At 37.1% G+C, this 21,613-nt stretch overlaps 1 protein-coding gene across 5 annotated transcripts; it reads right to left on the reverse strand.

Moving 5' to 3' along the window:
• Positions 1–2,084: 2,084 nt before the first annotated feature.
• Positions 2,085–20,920, reverse strand: EBAG9 (estrogen receptor binding site associated antigen 9). Of its 5 annotated transcripts, none has more exons than XM_047726139.1 (7): positions 20,765–20,920; positions 15,816–15,913; positions 12,664–12,742; positions 11,771–11,929; positions 9,940–10,047; positions 5,568–5,659; positions 2,085–2,632 (listed from the first exon to the last, which is right to left on the reverse strand). In XM_047726139.1, the coding sequence occupies exons 2-7, from the start codon at positions 15,896–15,898 to the stop codon at positions 2,512–2,514; spliced, it is 642 nt and encodes a 213-aa protein (XP_047582095.1). In that variant the 5' UTR covers positions 15,899–15,913; positions 20,765–20,920; the 3' UTR covers positions 2,085–2,511. The 5 variants fall into 5 exon arrangements, with proteins under 5 accessions (XP_047582095.1, XP_047582094.1, XP_047582098.1 ...); XM_047726138.1 differs by lacking the exon at positions 20,765–20,920 and adding an exon at positions 20,217–20,526; XM_047726142.1 differs by lacking the exon at positions 20,765–20,920 and adding an exon at positions 20,180–20,199.
• Between the last annotated feature and the right edge of the window lie 693 nt (positions 20,921–21,613).

Raw genomic sequence — 21,613 nt, forward strand, 5'->3', positions numbered from 1 at the left:
TTTGGTGATTACATCATTAGTGACAAAACAGGCTTTTTGGAACACTGGCCATGGTCAGATTTGCACCTCCCGGGTAGCGTACACAGAACTGTTGGAAGCTCCATATGGATGCCGGTTCCTACAGCTATCCCCATCCTCCCAACCACTGATCTTCATCTAAAGAATAGTTGCCATCCTGGTCAGAGGTGCATGCATGTCAAAACTGAGGAATTTAGATGCTGAATTTTAAATTCGCAGATCTAAAATGTTGATTGAATTAAATATGCTACTAAAAAAGAGCCAAACATCAACTAGAAGATATCCTCAGCTACACCTTAATGAGAGTGAAACCATACATATATATAGAAGAGAAACACACACACAAAACACAAAGTTTCACATTCTGCTTATCACTTGGTATCTCAGTACATGAAATGCACAATTCAGATAATGGGCAGCATTTCACTAATTCTATCTATGCCTACCCATACTTCTTCTTTACTTTTACTAATAGGCTTCTAAGACTGACAATTCCTAATTAAAATTAAAAGAAAACAAACTGTAAATTTCAAAGCTAAAAGTCAGCTTGTCAGCATGAAGTGTTTATCATATCATATATATTTAACTTCACAACTTCTTTTGGGACTATATTACACCCAGCTTAACACAGGAATTCAGTTTATATACCAACAGAAGTTTAAAAAAAAAAAATCCCAAAATTACTATTTATTCTTTTCCTTAAAAAAAAATCTTTCTTTCTAATTAATCATACAAAGAACAATTTCTAATCAGTCTTCACGTCTTTTTTTTTCTTCCAGTCTTTACTTCTAATCAAAAATAAAAAAGCCAACAAAAAACAAAATCCCACATCATGAAAGTCATGACCAAAGTAGACTTCAATACTTCTCAACTACTGGGGAAAAGCAATAAAATTTATTGTACTAAAAGAGAAGTTACCCTTTATGAATCTCAAATTTAGAGAAATCATGTAGCCTTCCATAACTAAAAATAAATAAATACAAATAAGGGAAGGGAATATATTTGTTACTAAAAATTTGAGTCTAATTCTATTTAATTGGAAGTTTATTGGCAGAAACTCTAATAAACATGATAACTGAAAATGTGGCTTGGGACTATAAAAAGCAGATTTTTACCAAAGTTAAATGTCAACTGGATTCTACAATCACATTTAGTCTAGGAGCTTAGGCTAAGGACTTAGGGTGATCTCACTGTACAGGTTATGATTTTACTATGAAATATTTTAATTCAAACATATCAGCAGTAGTTAGCCTGCAGAGTATCTATGACACTTAAAAAAAAAACAAAACCACAGAATGTTAACTTTGGGCAACAACTTTTATGAAAGTAAAAATCTTTAAAAATTCTAAAGCCATTGAAAATCAGTCTGAATGTATTTTAATCATGGAGAAAAAATTAATGGGATTTAAACTATCAAATCTATTTTTCTCCTGTGAATATAGTATCTATTTCCTTCAAAATATTTTAGAGCCAGTCAACACCCCAAAATAAAAATATTATTCCTATCTCAATTTAAAATGTAATGAATCAGTATTATCTTAGCCAACAACACAGTAAACTGCATTACGTCAGATATATAAAACTGGCAGAGTAATCATCTGAAAGCTTTAAAATATTAGAACCAAAGGCTTTCTGTGTTTGTAAATTAATGGCTTTTGTGGGGAAAGGGACTAAGGTACTTAAAACACTGTAACATCTTAAAATCTACAACTAAAGGAAAAAACTACTAATGCTAATTTTCTAAAAGTCACAAATTATAATAACACAAAACAAATTTGTCATTTTTGCTGATTTTCAATGTTTATACATGCAGTATAAATTACAAATATGTATACCATTACAACACCATCTAAAAGAAAACAATGATGTATAAAATCTTGATGATAAATAAAATTATTGCATTTAATGTCATTTTCTTAAAAAGCAAAGTCATCAAATTCCTTAATGTCATATTAAATGTAAACAATACCAGTTCAGACTAGAAGAAATGTATGCCAATACCAGCTTCTGAAAACAAAAATAAAGAGGTTAAAGCCCTGCCAGTTTGTCTGAATTAGGTCAGATAATCATGGAAACAAAGGAATATTTAAAATTATTTATTTTATCATTATGCACAATGAAGGAAAGCATTATAGAGAGCAGAGTTCTTTCCCACCATAAAATTATTTACACCCATTTATTTAGCTAGAAACACTAGCTAGAAGAGGTACTGGTATATTCCATTTGTAATAATTTCTCTACAGCAAACAATTGTCGTACACTTGGAGCATGTTGAAAAAAATATTGCCTCATAGGTCTTTGTTTTTTTGAGTCTCAATCACAAGAGCTCAAGGTACTTTGAGAGAATCCTGGTCTCCTAGATGGTCTGATGAATGCATTAAAATCAAGCAATGTGTTTGTATTCTGAAAATAGTCTTAAATCCATATAAATGTTGCTTGAATTGTGGAGCTCATATCTCTCCTACTGGCACTATGACATGTGAAGGACATCCGTTATGAAAGCTTCACGCCAATTTTGTTCTGTTCCTTTTTCATTAGCCGCTGTGCCTCCTTCTCCATTTTCTTCCTTTGTTGTTCTGCTGCTCTCTTTTCTCTGTCTGCTATCTTCTGCTGCCTGAAAGAAATATATTCCTATTTTTACTTTTAGAAAATACCATACAGGTAAAATGGAGAATAAATTCCAGAAAGAAATAGCAGTGCCTTTTTAACCAACATCAAATCTTCCTTCTCACTGTTTTGAAAATTTCAAAGATTTTCAAAAATGGTATTTCTTTTAATCCTTAGAACATGACTTACACAATAAAAGAGTATTGTCTCTATGTTACAAAAAGTAAAATGAGACTCAAAGGCTAAGTGACTTATCCAAAGTCACAAGATTAAGTACAAGGAGAAGAACCCACATCCTCTAATCCCTCTACTTCGGATTATTTTCACTAAAACACTACCTCCATTGGACTATACCTTTCTGATACCATTCTGAAAAGATGTTGAGAAACCATTCTGATGTTGAGGACTAAATCTCCTGTTATTATAATAGTTAGAAAAACTCTGCTAAAGGAAGTCAAGAACACAGATGTGCAGAACACAATGCCCAAAGAAAACAGAAAAGCAGCACAAGCCTCCCAACTGGAAGCTAGAAATCTATTTAAGGATTAGCATTTGGCCAGCTCTCCTGAGGAAGGGGCAGAACGGTGGGTACTTGCTGAATACACATTATGAGATCCTTCCCTCCCCTCCAGCCCCTCCCTGACTCCACGAGCTAGAACCACTAGCCTCTCTTCTGTTACTGATCGACTTGTGTGGGGAGTGGGAGTAGCAGGGTGACGAGATAGGACAAAGAACAGAAGCTGGTCCTGGATCTAAGGCTTAAGATATGAGAAAGTAAGTGAAGAAGCACACAAGGTTGAGGAAGGAAGCTTCCTCAGGTCACAGTTGCACATGGGATGGGCAACATCAGGTTATAAAACAGAAAAATCCGGTGTGGATTAGCTATGTATGGGACAGCTCAAAGCAAGCTCTGGCGAGCAAAATGTATATACCATTCTCATCATAGGTGCAAATGAGCAGAGGTGCCTATGACCAAATTTCGAGAAGTGGAGAGACTTATTTTAGGCAGTGTTTTGACCTTCACCAAGATAGGTTAAAAGAAATCTACTTTTCACTAGCTCTGATCACTTCCTAGAAAAACTGATAATCTGCCCCCAAAAGTCAAAATGCTGGTGGCAAAAGGGAGCTAGGAAAAGAATTATCAAGAGCAGGCTAGCTTACAGACAAACAAGATCTCCAAGCTTTCACCGGGTCACTAGGTAAAGTATAAAAACCAACAATTAATGTTCCTGGAAAATGAGGGAATTTAGAGATGACTACAGACAAAATCTGTTTTCTCTCTCCAGCTATACATCTGGAATCATTGAAGTACCAGAATCTCCTTCCTTAACTTTACTGATTCCAGTACTGGGCAGTATTAAAGTGGCAATGGGAAACAGACGGAGTGAGAGGATATGGAGTGTGACTTCACTTGGAAACGTCGCGGTGTTCTTCTGGGGGCAGTAACAGCACACGAGTCTTCCGTGTCTCTCTGACTCTAACTTATGCAAGTGGTAGCAGGAAGCATGTGTATTAACGACTGATAAGCTCCCTCTCCCAAGCTGTCATGTAACACGGAGCACTAGGTTTAGGGTTTTGTTTTTAGTTTTTGTCTTGTTTCGTTCAGAGTGCAAGAAAGTAGCGTGGAAAAAACGTTTTGGTACAGTGAGTATTAAGATACTTGTGAGCTCATCAACTCTGTAGTGCTGTTGTTAAGATGAATGGATTCAGAATGAACAGACCCCTCCCTTATCCTATGGTTAATGACACAAAAAAAATCACTAGAACCCCCAAAAATGTTCTAAAACACTTGGACTTCTATATCTAAGATTTATCCAAAAGAGTAAAAGAAATGGATCTTTTTTTGATGATCCATGCAACATAAATGTTGCTGTTTACAATTTTCAAAGTACTCCTTTTACAGTGAATAATGATTAAATAAAAACTAAATATTTAAAGCTCTCATAACTTTACTGACTGTTAAAATGTGACACATCCTTATTCAAAAAAAGCTGAAAATAGGAAGGACAAGACCAAAAAAAAAAAAAAAAAAGTCAGCCATAACTCAACTACACCCTCTGCTGGCTCTTCAAGGTAATTGTAGTTAATTGATGAAGACAAGAAGGCAAAATACAAAAATGAAATCAGTTGTTTTGTTATTTATTTTCTATCCCTATTATAGAAACAATCTTTAAAAAAAAACTTACATCACTGTGTTTCATCTTTAAAAATAAAAAAATGATTTAGATACATTTAAATATCACCAGTGATGATGGTCACAAACTTTTTTAGGGTAAATACTCTGTTTACTCTTTGACCTAATGCAACAGTAACAAGAATTAAGTTTATTGCTCACAAAAACAAAGAAAAAAGAACATAACACCAAAAAAACAAACTTGAAGACCTCAGGAATAATATTTTCTTCTCGGTAGAATGGATAGGACCTGACATAATTATTTACCTCATAGGGCTTTATGAGCGCATCAATTGAACTATATATACAATTGTAGAGTGCTATGTAAGTTATTTTCATTTGAATGTGCAGTGCTGGGTACTATTCTAGGCCACAGGGAAACAAAAATAGAGGTATAAGTTCTGATCTAGAGGAATATATAGTAGTGGCTCATGTTTCAAGAGATAACTAACTATGCTTTACAGGGAACATAATACAAAGCAAATAGTATGATATGATGTATAAATATAGAAGATCTCATTTGCCATTAATCTTATTACTCTTTTGTTCCTCTAAAACTTTAAATTCTTGGTTTCTGTGACGTTTTAATCATATAAAATAGTATATACAGCCTGAAATTTTAAAAAAAAATCCTCTATTACCTAAGCTTGAGTGAGAAAGAATGAAGAAAAATACAACTTTTGGCATAATTAGCTTTCCTGACCTCAAATGCAACATGAACAAATTGAGTTCTTCTACTCAAGCTGCAATGTAAGTATGACTAAAATACCTCAGAACTTCTTCTGCTTGCCAGGCCGCATCTTCTTCTTCTTCCCATGCGTTGGTATTTTCCTGCCAGGTATCTAAGTCACCTAATTCAGGCTACAACAAAGTACAAAACAAAATTATGATAGTAAAGAGCTCCTCTTTCTCCACTTAGCAGTCCAGGGAAGTGTCTTTTACAACATGAGTCAGACCTCGTCACTCCTCTGTGTCTTCTTCACGTCCTATATAAGGCCTGGATGACCAGGCCCTGGGTCCGCCTGGAACTCAGCTGTTTCCGGGGACACATGACTTTCAGTACTCAACGGTCCTGGGCAGGTCCAGCTTTCTTCCTATTTTATGTTTTATAATGGTTGTTTTTTTCTGCCTACTTTAAGTTGGAATGGACAAGAATAGGAAGTTTCTTCTTTCCATTTCTCTCTTTTCAGTGAGAGGAGAGGGTAGGAGTGGGGGCAAGAGAAGAGACTGACTGGAGATGGAATTGGAGATGCCTAACTACTCTGTGCAAAGATGAACCACAGCACCCGAAGTTTCCAAATCAGCACAGCCATTTTCATTTAAGCATAAGTAATTTATAGATTTTTCAGTGGTTCTTACTAGGCGGGCCCAAGGCAAAACAACAAACTGGACAAAATTTACTCTTCACCAGAGTAATTCCATATTGCGGTGTTTTTTTGTTTGTTTGTTTGTTTTTTTGGCCTGTCCTACTTACCTGACCCCAGTAGGCTGGCCTTTCACTACTTCTTCCATTATACTTTCCAATATCCCCCAGGTTGGACCTCCGAAAGTTCACTTTTTCTTCCACAAACCAATAAAAATGCTCATTCTGGAGTGTTTAGTTAGGTGCGGAAGTGACTATGAGCATAAAATAAGTGGCACCAATCTATGAATAGATTTAGTATACTTTTGAGCACTTATACTTAAAACTGAAATAAAATGTGTGGTTTTCTCCTCCTAACCATAAACGTAATACCATTCTCTATTAAAACTTACTAGTGTATTTCTGATAATCTCTTTAATATGTCTGTAAAAGTAGAATACCAAAATCAAATAAAAAAATTTTTTTCAAGCCACTGAACCAAAATTCAAATGACCCTCTTGAAAACCTATACCAACTTATCCTACTGACAGGAACAGGTACAAGTCTTCCTTCCCTGTACCTTTGTCAATACTGGTAATAGTCTTCTTTCCTCTTTGCTAATTGGTTAAGATTTGATAATGATGTCTTGTTATTTTACTTTGGATTTCTTTGAGAAGTAATAAGATCAAACTTTTCTTCATGTTATTAGGCTAAGTCTATTTCTTATTTGTCAATGTATCCATTTTTCCACTGAGGTGTTTGACTTTCTGTATACAAAACATTTAGACATAAAAAAAGTGAACTAAAACCACAAAGAGAGTGATATCTGATCCTTTAGTAGAGATGGCCTTTCAAATTAAAAGTTTTAAAGGATAAGATAGGTAGGGCTACTACATAAAAACTAAACACAGGGCACCTGGGTGGCTCAGCTGGTTAAGTGTCCCAACTCTTTTTTTTAAAAAACATTTTATGTATTTTTTTTTTGAAGATTTTTATTTATTTATATGACAGAGAGAGATCACAAGTAGGCAGAGAGGCAGGCAGAGAGAGAGAGAGAGGTGTAAGCAGGCTCCTGCTGAGCAGAGCACCCGATGTGGGGCTTGATCCCACGACCCTGGGATCATGACCTGAGCTGAGGGCAGAGGCTTTAACCTACTGAGCCACCCAGGCACCCCAAGTGTCCAACTCTTAATCACAGCTCAGGTCTTGATCTCAGGGTTGTGAGTTCAAGCCCCACAGTGACTCCACGCTGGGCATGGAGCTTACTTATAAAAGAAAAAAAAAAACCTAAACACATTGGCCCGTCAAAATATCCAAACCAAATTATAAAGCCAACAACAAATCAAAAAATTACAAAAGACGACAGAAAAAAGTTAATATCCTTAGTATAAAAAGCTATTACAACAACACGAACGATTAAACTCCAGAAAAAAAACCCAGAATATGGAATTTAAAAGAAGAAACTAATTGGCAGAATGGGTGTTAAGATATTTTTAGAGTAGAGCACAATGCGCGGTAGATTACCATTCTTGCCTAAGCAATGCCCCTTATTTCATCTGCTGAGAGGAAAATATGTGGAAATAGCACTGAAGACATTCTCCATCTCTCCTATTTACCCTTTCAACTCTGTAAGGAGGTATATATTTACAACTTCATAAGCTATACTGGTGTTATAAAAACTTGTAAGTGGGAAACATTTACTAATTCACTGGGCAAGTCTGAACCGCTTTATCAATTAGGATCAAACACATATGAATAAAGTAGAAAATTTAGAAATATGAAATAAAAAATTAAACATGCTGTGCTACTTTAGAGGAATATCTATGGTGCTATTGTGTTCTCATAGCATAATGTAAATGCACAGGAGGAGGGGCACCTGGGTGGCTCAGTTGGTTAAGGTCTGCCTTTGGCTCAGGTCATGATCTCAATGTCCTGGGATCGAGCCCCACCCTCTCTCCACTCATGCTCTTTCCGTCCTCTCAAATACATAAATCAAATCTTCAATAAAAATAAATAAATGCAGAGGAGTTACCAAAATTTGCATTATTTATGGATGATCATTTAATACTGCACTTTCCCCACTAGAATGTATTTTTTTGAAGCAAGGACCCTGCCTGTTTTTCTCACTTTCCACTATAGTACTAGTACCGAGCACCCTGTCTCGCATTAGTAGGAATCATTTTTGACCAATGAATTAAAAACATACATAAACATGGGTCCCCTGGAGAGAAGGGGCCTCTGAAGCACCTGTACAGTTTAAACAAACAAGATAGATAGACAGATGTGGTGGTTTAAAACTGTGTTGCAAATTCTTTGGCACTCCTTCCTTCAAGAAGTAGAGCTTAATTCCTCTCCCCTTGCATGTGAGCTGGATTTAGTGATAGTACGTCACTTGTAAGACTAATCATAAACAAGAGTTGTGGCTTCACCTCTGCCTGCCTTCTCTTTTTCAGGGATTGTTTGTTCTGGAACCCTCAGCGGTTATGTTGTATGGAAACCCAAGCAGCCCTATGGAGACGTCCATGGCAAGGAACTGAGGTTTCACGCAACCAACCACCATTAATTTGCCAGGCCATAAAGTGAGCCACTATGAAATGAACCCTCTAATTTCAGGCAAGCCTTCATAGGACTACAGCCCCAGCTAATGATTTGTCCAGAAAGTCATTAGAAACCCTGCGCCAGAACCACCCAGTTGAGTCACTCCTGGATTCCCAATCCATAGAAACTATATGAGATAAAGAATGTTGATTGTTTTAAGCCACTAGCTGTGGGGCTGTTATATAATAATAACATAATAAATTAGTCAACAATTATTAATCAATAATCTTGCAATCAAAACATACTTAAGCTTAGATCCGCAGAGAAGTCTGAACATTGTAGGTTTTTTTTTTTAAGTTATGGAGAGTTCTTTGATGATCATTATGACTACCTGGAGTGCCAGACTGAAAGTTTTCTTTTTAAATATTTTATTTATTTATTTGAGAGCGAGACAGAAAGAGAGAGAGAGAGAGAGCACGCACAAACAGTGGGGAGAAGGAGACTCCCCACCAAGCAGGAAGCCAGATGCAGGGCTCCATCCCAGGACCCAGAGATGATGACCTGAGCCTAAGGCAGATGCTCAACAGACCGAGCCACCCAAGTGACCCTGGACATAGGTGTTTTTAAGAAAATTCAAAGCTGATTCTGAGATACTTCCAATGTTGATTACACTACTTTTGTCCTTCAAATTGATGCATTTAAATCAAACCTACTAGGGAAACAATTCATGACTCATTTAAAAATAGCCTGCTTTTAAGTTTAAATTTCAGTGGTAATCTCTTTAAAGGTCACTTTTAAAAAAAAAAAATTATTTTCTTTTAGAGAGGGAAAGAGAGAAATCGTGCAGGTGTGCACACAGGCAAAAAGGGGAAGGGCAGAAGGAAAAGGAGAGGGAGAATCTTCAGCAGGTTCCATGCCCAGCACAGAGCCCAAGGCGGGCTCAATCTCACAACCCTGAGATCATGACCTGGGCCAAAATCAAGAGTCAGACACTCAATGAATTGAGCCACCCAGGTGCACCTAAAGGTCACATTTGTTAAGTAACATACTGTATTTATCTTTTATGTGTACAGTGGGACTCTGATATTAGTAGCTGATGTAATTTACAATCTCTTAAAAGGATAAGACCGGCAAAACTCAAGATAACGTCTCTCATCTGCCAAGCCTGTTATGAAGCACAGAAGTACAAACATAATGTTCACTTTTTCTTCTTTCAAGGAAAGAAAACAAACCCTTGCCTATATATTATTAACATACTTACAGATTGATGAATAAAAGGCATATCCTGTGTAGCTGCTAATCTACTAGAGAAACCTGTGCTACCATCTGGGATGCCAAAATTTAATGGTTCCCTCTTCTTAATAATGATCTGAAAGATAATTGAAATAGAATTATAGGAATATTTTATGCATTATATAAAAATAGACAAGATAATTAAGTGACCAAAGTATTCTGTAATTATTTCAAATATGCCCTACCTTTCTTCTTTTAAAATTTATAATGTTAAGATTTTTTTTTAAGTCTGTAAAGACTATCAAAATTCCTAGGCAATTGTCACACAAATCACTTACATACTAAGAAAAATTCCATCTTCCTTTTTCTAAAAAAAAAAAAAAAACAAATTTTCCTCTTCTCTCTCTAGACCCACAAAATATAAGTTCGCACTTTTAGTCACCATATTAAATAAGAACACATGTCACATCCTACAAAGTATGGCCGCTCTCTTCATATGGTTATCTATGAATCCATTTGCTCTTTCAAGGCAACAGTGGTAACTTTGTAGCTTAAAAACATTTTCAGTCTAACTAATTGATTAAGGTACTATTGTAATATTCTAGGTTCCTCTTAAGACAGCAATTACTTCCAAAATATAAGGTATTCATTTAGTAATACACACAAAGTCCTTGAAAAATACACAATTTTACGCTCTTTAGCACTGAGACATTTGAGCAAATTAACAAAATCCTGAGTACAGAATGTAAATGTTATCAGCCTTGAAATTATAAAAACAAATAGCTGAAACTCGTGGGGAGGCAGAAGTGGGTGAGAAACCCTATTAAGGAATGGTGGAATAAATAATGTCCTCATTTTATAAACTGCATTTTTAAGAAATATTTTCTATGTACAACTGAACAAGAAATGGAACCCTAAGCATGCTTTTTTGTTAGTTTGTTTTTGTTTTGTTTTGTTTTGTTTTGTTTTGTTTGTTTTTAAATAGCAGGGTGACTAGTGAGGTAGACTGGAATAACAGCATCATAATGTCAAGAAGAGGGGGAAGGGCAGTGAGGGTAGTATGAAATAAACCCCCATCTACCACAGTATGAAATCAATGGACAATGTCTGTGATTAGTAAATCAAGGCATAGCAACATAAACATATTACATATAGATATGATTTTAAAAAAACATTATAAGCCCAAACAGGAAAAGTTATCAGTGGTTGCTTCTGAGAATTAGAAGTGTCCAAGGGGAATGATGGGGCAGAAGTCCTTTGCTTCTCATTATAAGGTCTTCTATTCTTTGATTTAAAATTTTTTTTAAAAAGTACATGTACTATTTTTGCTAAAAAGAAAGGAAAATATTCAGTCACTGTTCTTTTTCCAATAATTCCCTCCACCTTTAATTGATCTTCCATACCCAATTCAAAAGGGATTAAGTAAAGTATGGATGACTATCATAAGCCCACAACAATTATTCTGTTCTGAGAGTCCTGCATCATTTTATAATGATTATCAATAATGGAAACTACACTTATCAGTTTGTAGGCATCACTAAACCGTGAACTCTTTTCAGGTCAGAACTTTATCTTAATCAGCTTAGTCTCTATAGCAGAAACTGCAGTCTAGAATCTGGTCTATGGTTGGATTTCAGTAAGTGCATATATAACTTTAAAAGACTTGGGGGTGCAACTTACTAGATCTACGTCTGGGTCACTTGAATATGTAAGCTTGTTTAATATGTTAGAAAACACAACAAACTGATTATCAGAAATAGGATTTCTGAGAAATACTAATTGTACTGTCTGATTTAAATATAGGAACCTGAAAAGCAGTTTAATTATTTAACCTCCCAAACCACAAATCTTTTACATACTTTCTGAGTTTTCCTTATAGTTGGTGTCATGTCCTTAAAATAGTCAGGTTCTAGTTGTTCCAAAGCATTTTGTTGTGTTGCTACATTCCCATTGCCTCCTTCAATCTTTACACTTGTGGGAGCATCTTCATCCCAGGAAGTCCACTCTTCAACATCGGTCTACATTGAATCCATCAACAGTGTCAACCATAAAGGGGTAACCTAATCAATATCTCATTCATCATTCATTAGAAAAATAGGCTTTCTAAAATACTGGTTTTCAAACTTTTTGACCAACAGAAAAATATAAATTTTATAGAACATACCAAAACTAGATCAAAAGTTTATAAAAACACTTTTACTAGAAGTTAGACATTAAAAACAAAAAAATGAAACAAAAGCAAATGCTTTAAAACCTGAACTGACATTTAGAACTATAGTCTAAGAAAGAACATTGAAGCTTGCATCCTAAGCCTAATTGGGTTGATTGCCTGACTTAAATAAAAACCAAAAAACAAAAAACATTCTTGATAGAATTTATATAAGACAGAGTCTTAAATATAATCTTCAAAATGTCCATGTTTATTCCATAAACAATCAGTAAATTTCAACTCACATGGAATAATATAAATGTCATAATTATCTAAGACTTTAAAATAGTTATAAAAATACTTTGCCAAGCAAAAGCAAACACTCTTGAATCAAATCTATGGAAAAATAAAATAGGAAATTTCAGCAAAGTAAATAGAAAATACTATGAAGAACCAAATAAAAATTTTAGAATTAAAAAAATGTAACAACAGCAAAAGCCTGACCTGACTACCAAATTAACTTCATGACATATTAATTAATGATCTGCAGTCCAGTTTGAAAACCATGGTTCCACACTTATTCAAACTTAAAAAAAAAATTACCTGTTTAGGAACTGATGAATAATCAACTGTAGTTGGCAGAGTTATTTGGTCTCCACTTAATTTCCGTCCTCTGCCAGATCTAAAATAAAAATGAAATAACTTATTTCAATAATTACCCAAACAAGTCAGGTAGAAGCACAATGGACAGTAACTGGAGGCTTATAAAAGATCTTTTATAATTTTACAAGTATTTATTTTAATAATTAAGAATTGCTCATTAACATATGAAAAGAAAAGGCATGCATCAAATATTTTTTAAATGTGTTTAAAATCTTGGAAAGGACAACAAAACTGCTTTTTGGCTTAGGACTCAGAATTATAGATAAACTCAGGGAGAATATAAAAACAAAAACAAAAATGCAAAGTGATTTCAAACTATATTCCTTTAAACCACACTCTGTTGGTGGAGCTCTGGGACACTTACCCCCCCTTTTTTTTTTTTTTTAAGATTATTTGAGAGAGAGAGAGAACACACTCGGGCACACAAGCAGGGGGAGGAGCAGAGGGGGAGAATTTTTAAGCAGACTCGCCATGGAGCTCGGTCCTATGACCCATGAGATCATGACCTGAGCCAAACCAAGAGCTGAATGCTCAGCCAACTGAGCCACTCAGGCGTCCTCACCTATGCCGTTTTAACCAGAATGGCTTGGTTTTTGTCTGTTATACTGATGTAGTTTTTTGGTAAGATTACCTATCAAACTATTAAAAAGTTTGAAAATCACTGGGTTGAACTAAACTGTAATTGATAAGGATTGGTAGGAGAAGCACTATATTAAACAAAATAGGTATCATAACTCAGGTGCTAAGAGCATAGAAACTATGTAAACCATAGTTTTAAAAGTTAACTTCTACTAATTATGAGTCTAGTTAGAATCAACTAGCCTCTTAGTTTCAATATCCTCACCTGCAAAATGTAGGTATTCAAACCTAATTTTGTAGAGTTGTTGTAAGAATTTAACTAAGTGACATATTTAAAGCAGCTACACACTAGCACTGCCCAGTATATAAAATGACACTAAAAAAATGGTAGCTATTATAAATGATTATTCACTTGCTTCATTTCAGATAATTTATACAGCATCTACTTAGAGGAAACTGGCAAGGTAGTTATTTTTACTACAAGATTAGAAATCATATTTTATTTAAAGGATAAATAGAAAATACAATCTACCACTAAATATATGATGTAGACGTGATACTTTTAGAGCACATGATCTAGGTTCCCTCTGACACGTAAGAAAAGTTATTCTAACAACGAATCAGTTTTCTTTTTAAAAGTGAATATACAATCAACCCTAAATATATTATTGTGAAATTTATAGTGTGGCAACCACTGTCCTTAAATTTTTTTAAATCAAATGCATTCTTTTTCCAAAAATATTTTAGTTTTAGAAAATACATATGTGAAGAGAAAAATACCCATAATTTATCTTCTGTTAACCTCCAGCCTCCTGGCAATTAACACCCATTCTTATCCTAGCTTACCTTTCTGGCCATTTCTTCTCACACTGCTGATCTGAGCACTTAGTTCACTATTTTCCCTACTCCCCAAATCCTGTCCTCTTCCTGGATAAGTTCAATAACCTAAATTTTCTTTATCTTTCTTGACCTTTCTTCCTCCAGTGGTCAACTTCATTCTATTTCATCTACTCATTCCCTTTGCCATACTATGGCCCTACTTTTTGAAAAATCCCAAATCATTCTACTTCTAACAATAAATGTCCTTAATCCTCAGAGTTTTAATAGTTATAAAGGGCTACTTAGCCAGAGCATGTATTTCCTGGCCTCCTTTGAAGCTAGATGGCCACATGACTAAGCTCTGGACAGTAAGCTGAGAAGTGTTTGTGTGCAACTCCTAAATCAGGGCTCCTAAAAAAGAGAGCTGACAGCCTTCTACTTCCTCTTTTACTATACCCTACTCTGTGTGTCAGTACTTTTTTTTTTTTTTTTCACAGTACCCCTGGCCAAAGCAAATACCTAACAGTTTCACTGATTACATAGTTACACCCAAACAATTTAATACTTATGTCCTAACTACACAGTAGCCATTTGCAAAACTACTACATATTAAAAAAAATAATATTTTTATTTCATTCTTAAAGAGCCACAATCATTAATGGCACATATGTGTGGGGCTACTGGATACTGCACGGTTCCTCAAAACTCAAAATCAGATTGGGTACTACCGTCCTCATTTTCTGTTTCACATTAATTTTAGGTTCAGTACTTGCTTTAATTACAACCTAAATCCTAGCTTTGCAAAGACAGGTCACCAAAAATACAAGTAAACAAAAACTTATCTCAAACATTCAAGAATATCTGCCAAAGTAATGCTGCGTGATCTAATGTTCCAAACGCGAACTACCTTGATCTAGTAGTTTGTGCAACGTTTGACAGATGTTGATTATCCCATTCACTGTGTTTTGCTAGAAATTTAAAAAAAAATCCTGATGATAACCCTGTGAGTTTAATGTGAAGCCCTGAAGTGCCTCAGCACATAGCTCTAGGGTATAGTACAGAACTATAGCTCTAGGGTATAGTTGTGTGACAAAAATAGAAGGAATTCAAATCTTTGGATGACTTACTGAAGAAGCAGAATGACTTATCTGACTAGGACTACATATTCCACATTCCACATTCTGGAATATTTTTTAAGAGACAAAAAACCAAAATCTATTTTGTGTGAGGTTTTTTTGCTCAAGTTATTTTTTAAAATATAAAAACAATATTCGTATTATACTATATAAAGAAATATTTATTCCTAATTCCACCTAACCATCTTAAAACATTCTGGTAATAATTATGAAATAATTCTGAAATAATTATATATGTAAAAACTGTCTTATTACAATGAAAGAGATTTGATTTTTCTGAAATTCTATAGGAATAGAATATGATTTTAATTAAAGATGTAAGAATTCAAAAAAAATGAAAAGAAGTGAAACTCTACTTTCTAGATATGAAGTAGAGGAAATACACAAAACATCAGAGATTAATGAATAAATGCTATAATCAAGTTATTTAGCTTAAATATAGTTTGAACTGCCTTTTTGTAATTTGTAATTGTAATTATGTAGGCATTTTGTAATTATGAAGGCATCCAAAACCAGCAAGAAGATAAACAAGTCAATTTGAACATAAAATTTGTTTACCTGCATATTAACCTCTTTAGGAATGAGAACACTGTTGCAAGGCAGGTGCAAACTTTAAATAATCGAAACTGTGTGATAGCCATGGTGGGAATCAAAACCTGTGGAAAAAGCACAAAAATAAATGCACTTAGCTGATTTCATAAGCTGTATTCCCATTCTAAATAATACACTCTATAATCCCATTCTGATTTCATAAGCTAAATTCCCATTCCCAAGCTAAAAGGTCCTACTATGAGCTGTGAAAATCAGACATTTTTTACTTTTCTTTAGAAACCACAAATATAACATGTAAATTTTATTTTATCTTCAGGATTTTATTTGTTTATTTGAGAGAGTGAGAGCACCTGTGAAAAAGGGGTGGGGAGAAGCAGAGGGAGAGAAAGAATCTCAAGCAGACTCTGTTTGATCTCACAACCCTAACATCATTGACCTGGGTCAAAATCAAGAGTCAGGCACTCAGCCAACTGAGTCACCCAATTACCCCAGACTCAGCAAATTTTAAAAATAAAAAGTAAATCATGGGGCACCTGGGCGGCTCAGTCGTTAATCGTCTGCCTTTGGCTCATGTCATGATTCCAGGGTCCTGTGATCCAGCCCCACTGTTGGGCTCTCTGCTCAACAGGGAATCTGCTTCTCCCTCTGCCATTCTCTCTCTCTCATGAATAAATAAAATCTTAAAAAAAAAATAAAAATAAAATGTAAATCATATTGACAATTTAAGAAACAAGATTTTTAAGTTTTCAGTAGTTGAGAGGAAAAACCCTTTTTGAAATATTCTCAGAATATTTTTAACTGAACTTCAATTACCTATTTATGTATTATTTTCTATGAAAAATAAAAAGGCATAAAACAGTATATATTGAGTCTTTGGTACCTTTTGAAGTTTGAACCATATGAACATAACAGTACTCTTCAAAATATTGTTAAACAGTTTTAACTTTTAGATACATTTTATTATGCCCATTTTAGTGATGAGGAAATTGAATTTAGAGAAGTCAAAAAACTTGCCCAAAGTCACAAAGCTAACTTGAAAGTAACAATAGAGATCATCTAGTCCAGTGGTTCACATATAATGGGGATCCTTTACAGAAATAATGATACCTGGGTCTAACTCCAGTAAATCAATTAAATCATATTCTCTAAGGGGCAAGTTCCAGTTAAACTAATAAGACTAAAAAAGAGACAAAATATAGTCAACAGAAAAGGGAGTGGGGGGGAAGGCAGGGAAGAACAGAAAACAAGATAAAGAGGAACAAATACCAGATGGGACAAGAATAGGTAAAATATACCATGCCAACACTAATCAAAAAGAAGCTGAAGTGACTATTCCAATGTCAAAGAGTAGATTTCAGAGAAAATATTAGCAGGCATAAAAATGGTCCTTTCATAATGATAAAAGGGTCAGTAAATCAAAAGCACAATCCAAAATATGTTAAGTCCCTAACAGAATTACGCCAATATCATAGAGAGGTGACACTACCAGAGAGTCTACAGATATTAAAAGGCTATTGAGAAAATATTACAATCTATAGGCATATAGATCTATATTTCAGTCTGAATAGTAGCAACACCAGTATACTACATATACTGTTTGTATGTTATGCCTCATATAAAAGCTCAAACAAAAATATATAAACAAAACAGAAACACAAAGCAAGGAAACATAGTTAACTCTTATACCTGATCCTAATTACTCTGTGGAGCCACTACTGCCATTCCCTTCAAAGTGTGAAACACATAGCTAGCTCTTTTATTTCTAGAATTAGAAATATAGAAAGGCCCAGTAGACTCTTTGCAGTAAGAGTTCCAAAAGGCTCCCTTAGCAAAATGCTCATTGAGGTTACAGCTCCATGTGAGTTCAATGATGTACTGAATGCCTGTATTTGGAGTTGACTTACTAACTGAGAGGATGTAAACAAGTGACTCTTAAGGTATGAACCAAAAAAATTTAAGAATTTCGCTATTTGAGTAACTTAAATACTTCTGACCAAAAAAACCCCAATTAACGGTTTACTAGGTTTCAAAAAATGCAACAATTTTGACTTCTCCTTTCTCTTAGCCTCTTATGTCCAAACTGCCAAAAGACCTTATTCCATTTCCTAATACTGACCATATTCTTTCCTATTTCCACTGCAATCTCCCTAGCATAAGCCTTTATTACTTCTTGATGGTTGTTGTTTTTTTTTTTAATATTGATTTATTTGAGAGAGAGAGAATGAATGTGGGAAGGGGCAGAGGGAGAGCATCTTCAAGCAGAGTCCCTGCTGACCACAGAGCCCTATGCAGGGCTTGATTCCACCACCCATGCATGAGATCTTGGACCTAAGCAGAAACCAAGTCAGACGCTTAATTGACTAAGTCACCCAGGTGCCCCTACTATCAAGTCTTCTTAATTCCAGTATTTTTCTCTTACCACACCTAAATTCTCTACTTTGTACATGTTTCCATGTTCCCGCAACCAACGACTCAGATTTAAACCTAGGTCTATTTAATTCAAAAGCCAAGAACATCTCACTAACAATAAACATTCTTACTAATTCAGTGATGATATTATAATTTCCAGACTAAATATTCCAACCAGCTGTAGTGAAATGGGGAAAACGCAATCAAGTTAACTATCAAGACTTCTGATTTTACCAATTACATTGGTTTGCAGACTGGAGTATTCTTTGGGACCCACAGTTCTAATTCAGTTCAACAAGCATATATATCTTTAGCACCTACTATCTAACAGATGTTACCCTGAGGAATGGGAAAAACTACTGACCCAGTACAGAAAAACCCTTGTTTGTTGCTCAGTTGTCACAGGCTAGTGACAATGCAAGGGAGTGAGGAGACAGAGCCCCAATCAGTCTGGCTCACTTTGGTATGCCTAGGTCTTAGCCAATGCCAAGCACATAGTAGGTACTCAGCTATTTGTTGAAAGGAAATTAACATTCCTTGAGCACTCAGTATGTTCAAAACAGTTCTACACAATGTATCTTCTATCATATCACTGGAATCCTAAGAACAAAAGAGGTAAGTTCCACTACACCCGTTTTTTTTTGTTTTTAAAGATTTTATTTATTTATTTGACAGAGAGAGATCACAAGCAGGCAGAGAGGCAGTTAGAGAGAGAGGAGGAAGCAGGCTCCCCACTGAGCAGAGAGCCCGATGTGGGACTCGATCCCAGGACCCTGAGATCATGACCTGAGCCGAAGGCAGAGGCTTTAACCCACTGAGCCACGCAGGCGCCCCCCACTACACCCGTTTAATAAATGAGGCTGACAGTGAGGCTCCAGAGGATTTAGTCACTCAAGATTTAAAGAGATTGATGCACATGACCTCGGAGTCCTGGGACTGAGCCCCACATTGGGCTCTCTGCTCAGGAGGGAGCCTGCTTTTCCCCCTCTCTGCCTGCCTCCCTGCGTACTTGTGATCTCTGTCAAACAAATAAATAACATTTAAAAATAAATAAATAAAGAGATTGACCCAAAGCCTAGGCTCTCCCCACACTCCATCCTCCTTGATAAACCTTTTTATTTTATACTCATTGCCTCAGTTTGATTTTTGGAATGCCCTCTAGAGAGCCAACTTCAGTATGCATCTTAGGCTACTTTGCACTTTGGTTACTTCAAAATACTTTCTGAAACTGAGAATTACTAATATAACCTAATTTTCAAATGAAAATTTCCTTTAAAGTTAGGAGGAAAAAACAAAAACTTGAGCTATAGCAGAAAAAGGATCGAATTACGAAGCAACCTATCCTCAGGACTTTTGGAGAAATGACCTCTAGGAAATCAACAGGAATGAGAGCTCAGCGAGGTCAAGTGAGGGAGACTCACCTACATTTTCAAAAAACACTGCCTTACTTGGAAGCTGCAAGATTAAGTATATCTTTCTTCCTTGGAATTCCCTGTGAACTGCGGGTGAGATCCTTGCAACAGAGTCACTATATTACAATTTATTAAATAAGCCAAGCCAAAATCTTTTAGCACGCACTACAGTCAGTCAGTCTTCAATAGCTAAAATTCTAAAAATATATTTCTGAAAATTTTCAATACCAAAATTTTAAAAACCGTATGACTTAGCACAGTACAGAGCAGCCTCAAATTCAGTTTGTAACTCTCAAGTTGATTAAGGAATATCACAAGGCTCCAAAAATAAAATTTACCTTAACTCACTTATGTGAAAGGCCAAGGAGAAAGGGAACTCAGAGAACGTGGGAGCGGGTTGTAAAGTGGACGGTACCAACTCTGGCCACTCACAGTCAGGCCCTCAATTATGTGACACCAAGACTCTTAGGTGGGCAGAGTTAAGGTCTCCTGAATGACTCAAAAGCCAATAGTCCCGTAACTAAAATGCTTTAACTTCTGATTACGCACCTGAAATTGGCTGATGGAAAAAAAAAAAAAATCATACCCACTGTACAGATGAGAAAAAAGGCAAGAGCGTTTTCAGGTTACACAATCCGACGCCATGCACTCGGCGCTCTGTGAAACGCTCTAAATAGCTGGAGGTGGGCTCAGGATAGGTTGGAATTTGGATTTTGTAAAAATCTGGGAAGGAGCAAGGCCTGTGAAGGAGGGCCACGAAGGACAAGCAAATTTCCCTGCTGGAGGCCCATTCCGGGACTGGAGGGTTTCTGCGCCCCCGTCCCACAGGCGTGTCTCCCACGCGTGAGCGCGGCATGATGAGGGCTGCACGCCCGGGGCCCGCTCCCAGGCGCAGTTCCTTCACCCCAAGGGTCACCCGACCCGGAAACAGTACCCCAGAGTGGCAGTCGGCTGAGGAAGGGAGCAACCGGGTGGAGGGGCGAAAAGGTGGGAGGGCGGGAAGTGCGGGGCGAAGAGGAGGGCTGACCAGGGAAAGGCAGAAGACCCCCCCACCCCACCCAAGGACCAGGTTGGGTTCGGGGGCAGTGGGGGAGGGAAGCCCCTCGCGGGCACGCGCGAGTCGCACACACTCACCTGCCCCTCCCCCTCCCCGCCCGCCCGGCGGAGGCTCCGAGCTGCCGCGGGCCGCGCGCGCACACAAGGCGCGCGCACGCGCACTGCCGGTTGCTTCCTCGAGCTCGCGCTCCGCCCGTTCAGACCTAGCCCCGCTCATTCAAAGCCGGGCGCGCGCTCCGTCGCAGCCGCCGTTGCCTCCGCGCAGCTGCCATGGCCGCCCCCTCCTCGGGAAACCCTCCCCCGACCCCTCCCACTTCGCCCTCCTGGAAGGCGGTTCTCGGTGGTCTCCGGGCTCTCACTTCCGCACCCCGCCCAGGTCCTGTCTGGCCCAATAGACGAGAGACCGCGGGTCCGGCGACTGGGCTAAGCCAATGAGCGCCGGGGGGGCGGGGCGAGCAGCAGCCGGCGTGGCTGTGGCGAGGCTCGGTCACGGGTAGGTTTTCTGTGAAGGTTGCAGGCTGTGCGGGCTGTTCTTTTCCAAAGTGCTTGGGCTTCTTCCCTGTCGTCCTGCTTTCTGTGCAGAGTACCTCCGCCCGAGCCATGCCCCTTTCCTTTCTACCTACAGACTCCCCCTACCCGGTGGAACCAAGGGAAGGCCGTGTTTAGATTGCAGAAAATGAGGGATCTGCGGGCCGTCTTAGGACGATTTGGCTGTCGGTAGGCCAGAATCGTTCCTCCAATTTAGGAGTGCGAAACGTTGAGGGTTTTTTTTTTTTTTTTTAAGATTTTATTTATTTATTTGACAGACAAGAGATCACAAGTAGGCAGGCAGGCAGAGAGAGGGGGAAGCAGGCTCACTGCTGAGCAGAGAGCCTGATGCGGGGCTGGATCCCAGGACCTTGAGATCATGACCTGAGCAGAAGGCAG

This window comes from Lutra lutra, chromosome 4 (genome assembly GCF_902655055.1).
Source record: "Lutra lutra chromosome 4, mLutLut1.2, whole genome shotgun sequence".
In the NCBI taxonomy this organism is placed as follows: domain Eukaryota; kingdom Metazoa; phylum Chordata; class Mammalia; order Carnivora; family Mustelidae; genus Lutra; species Lutra lutra.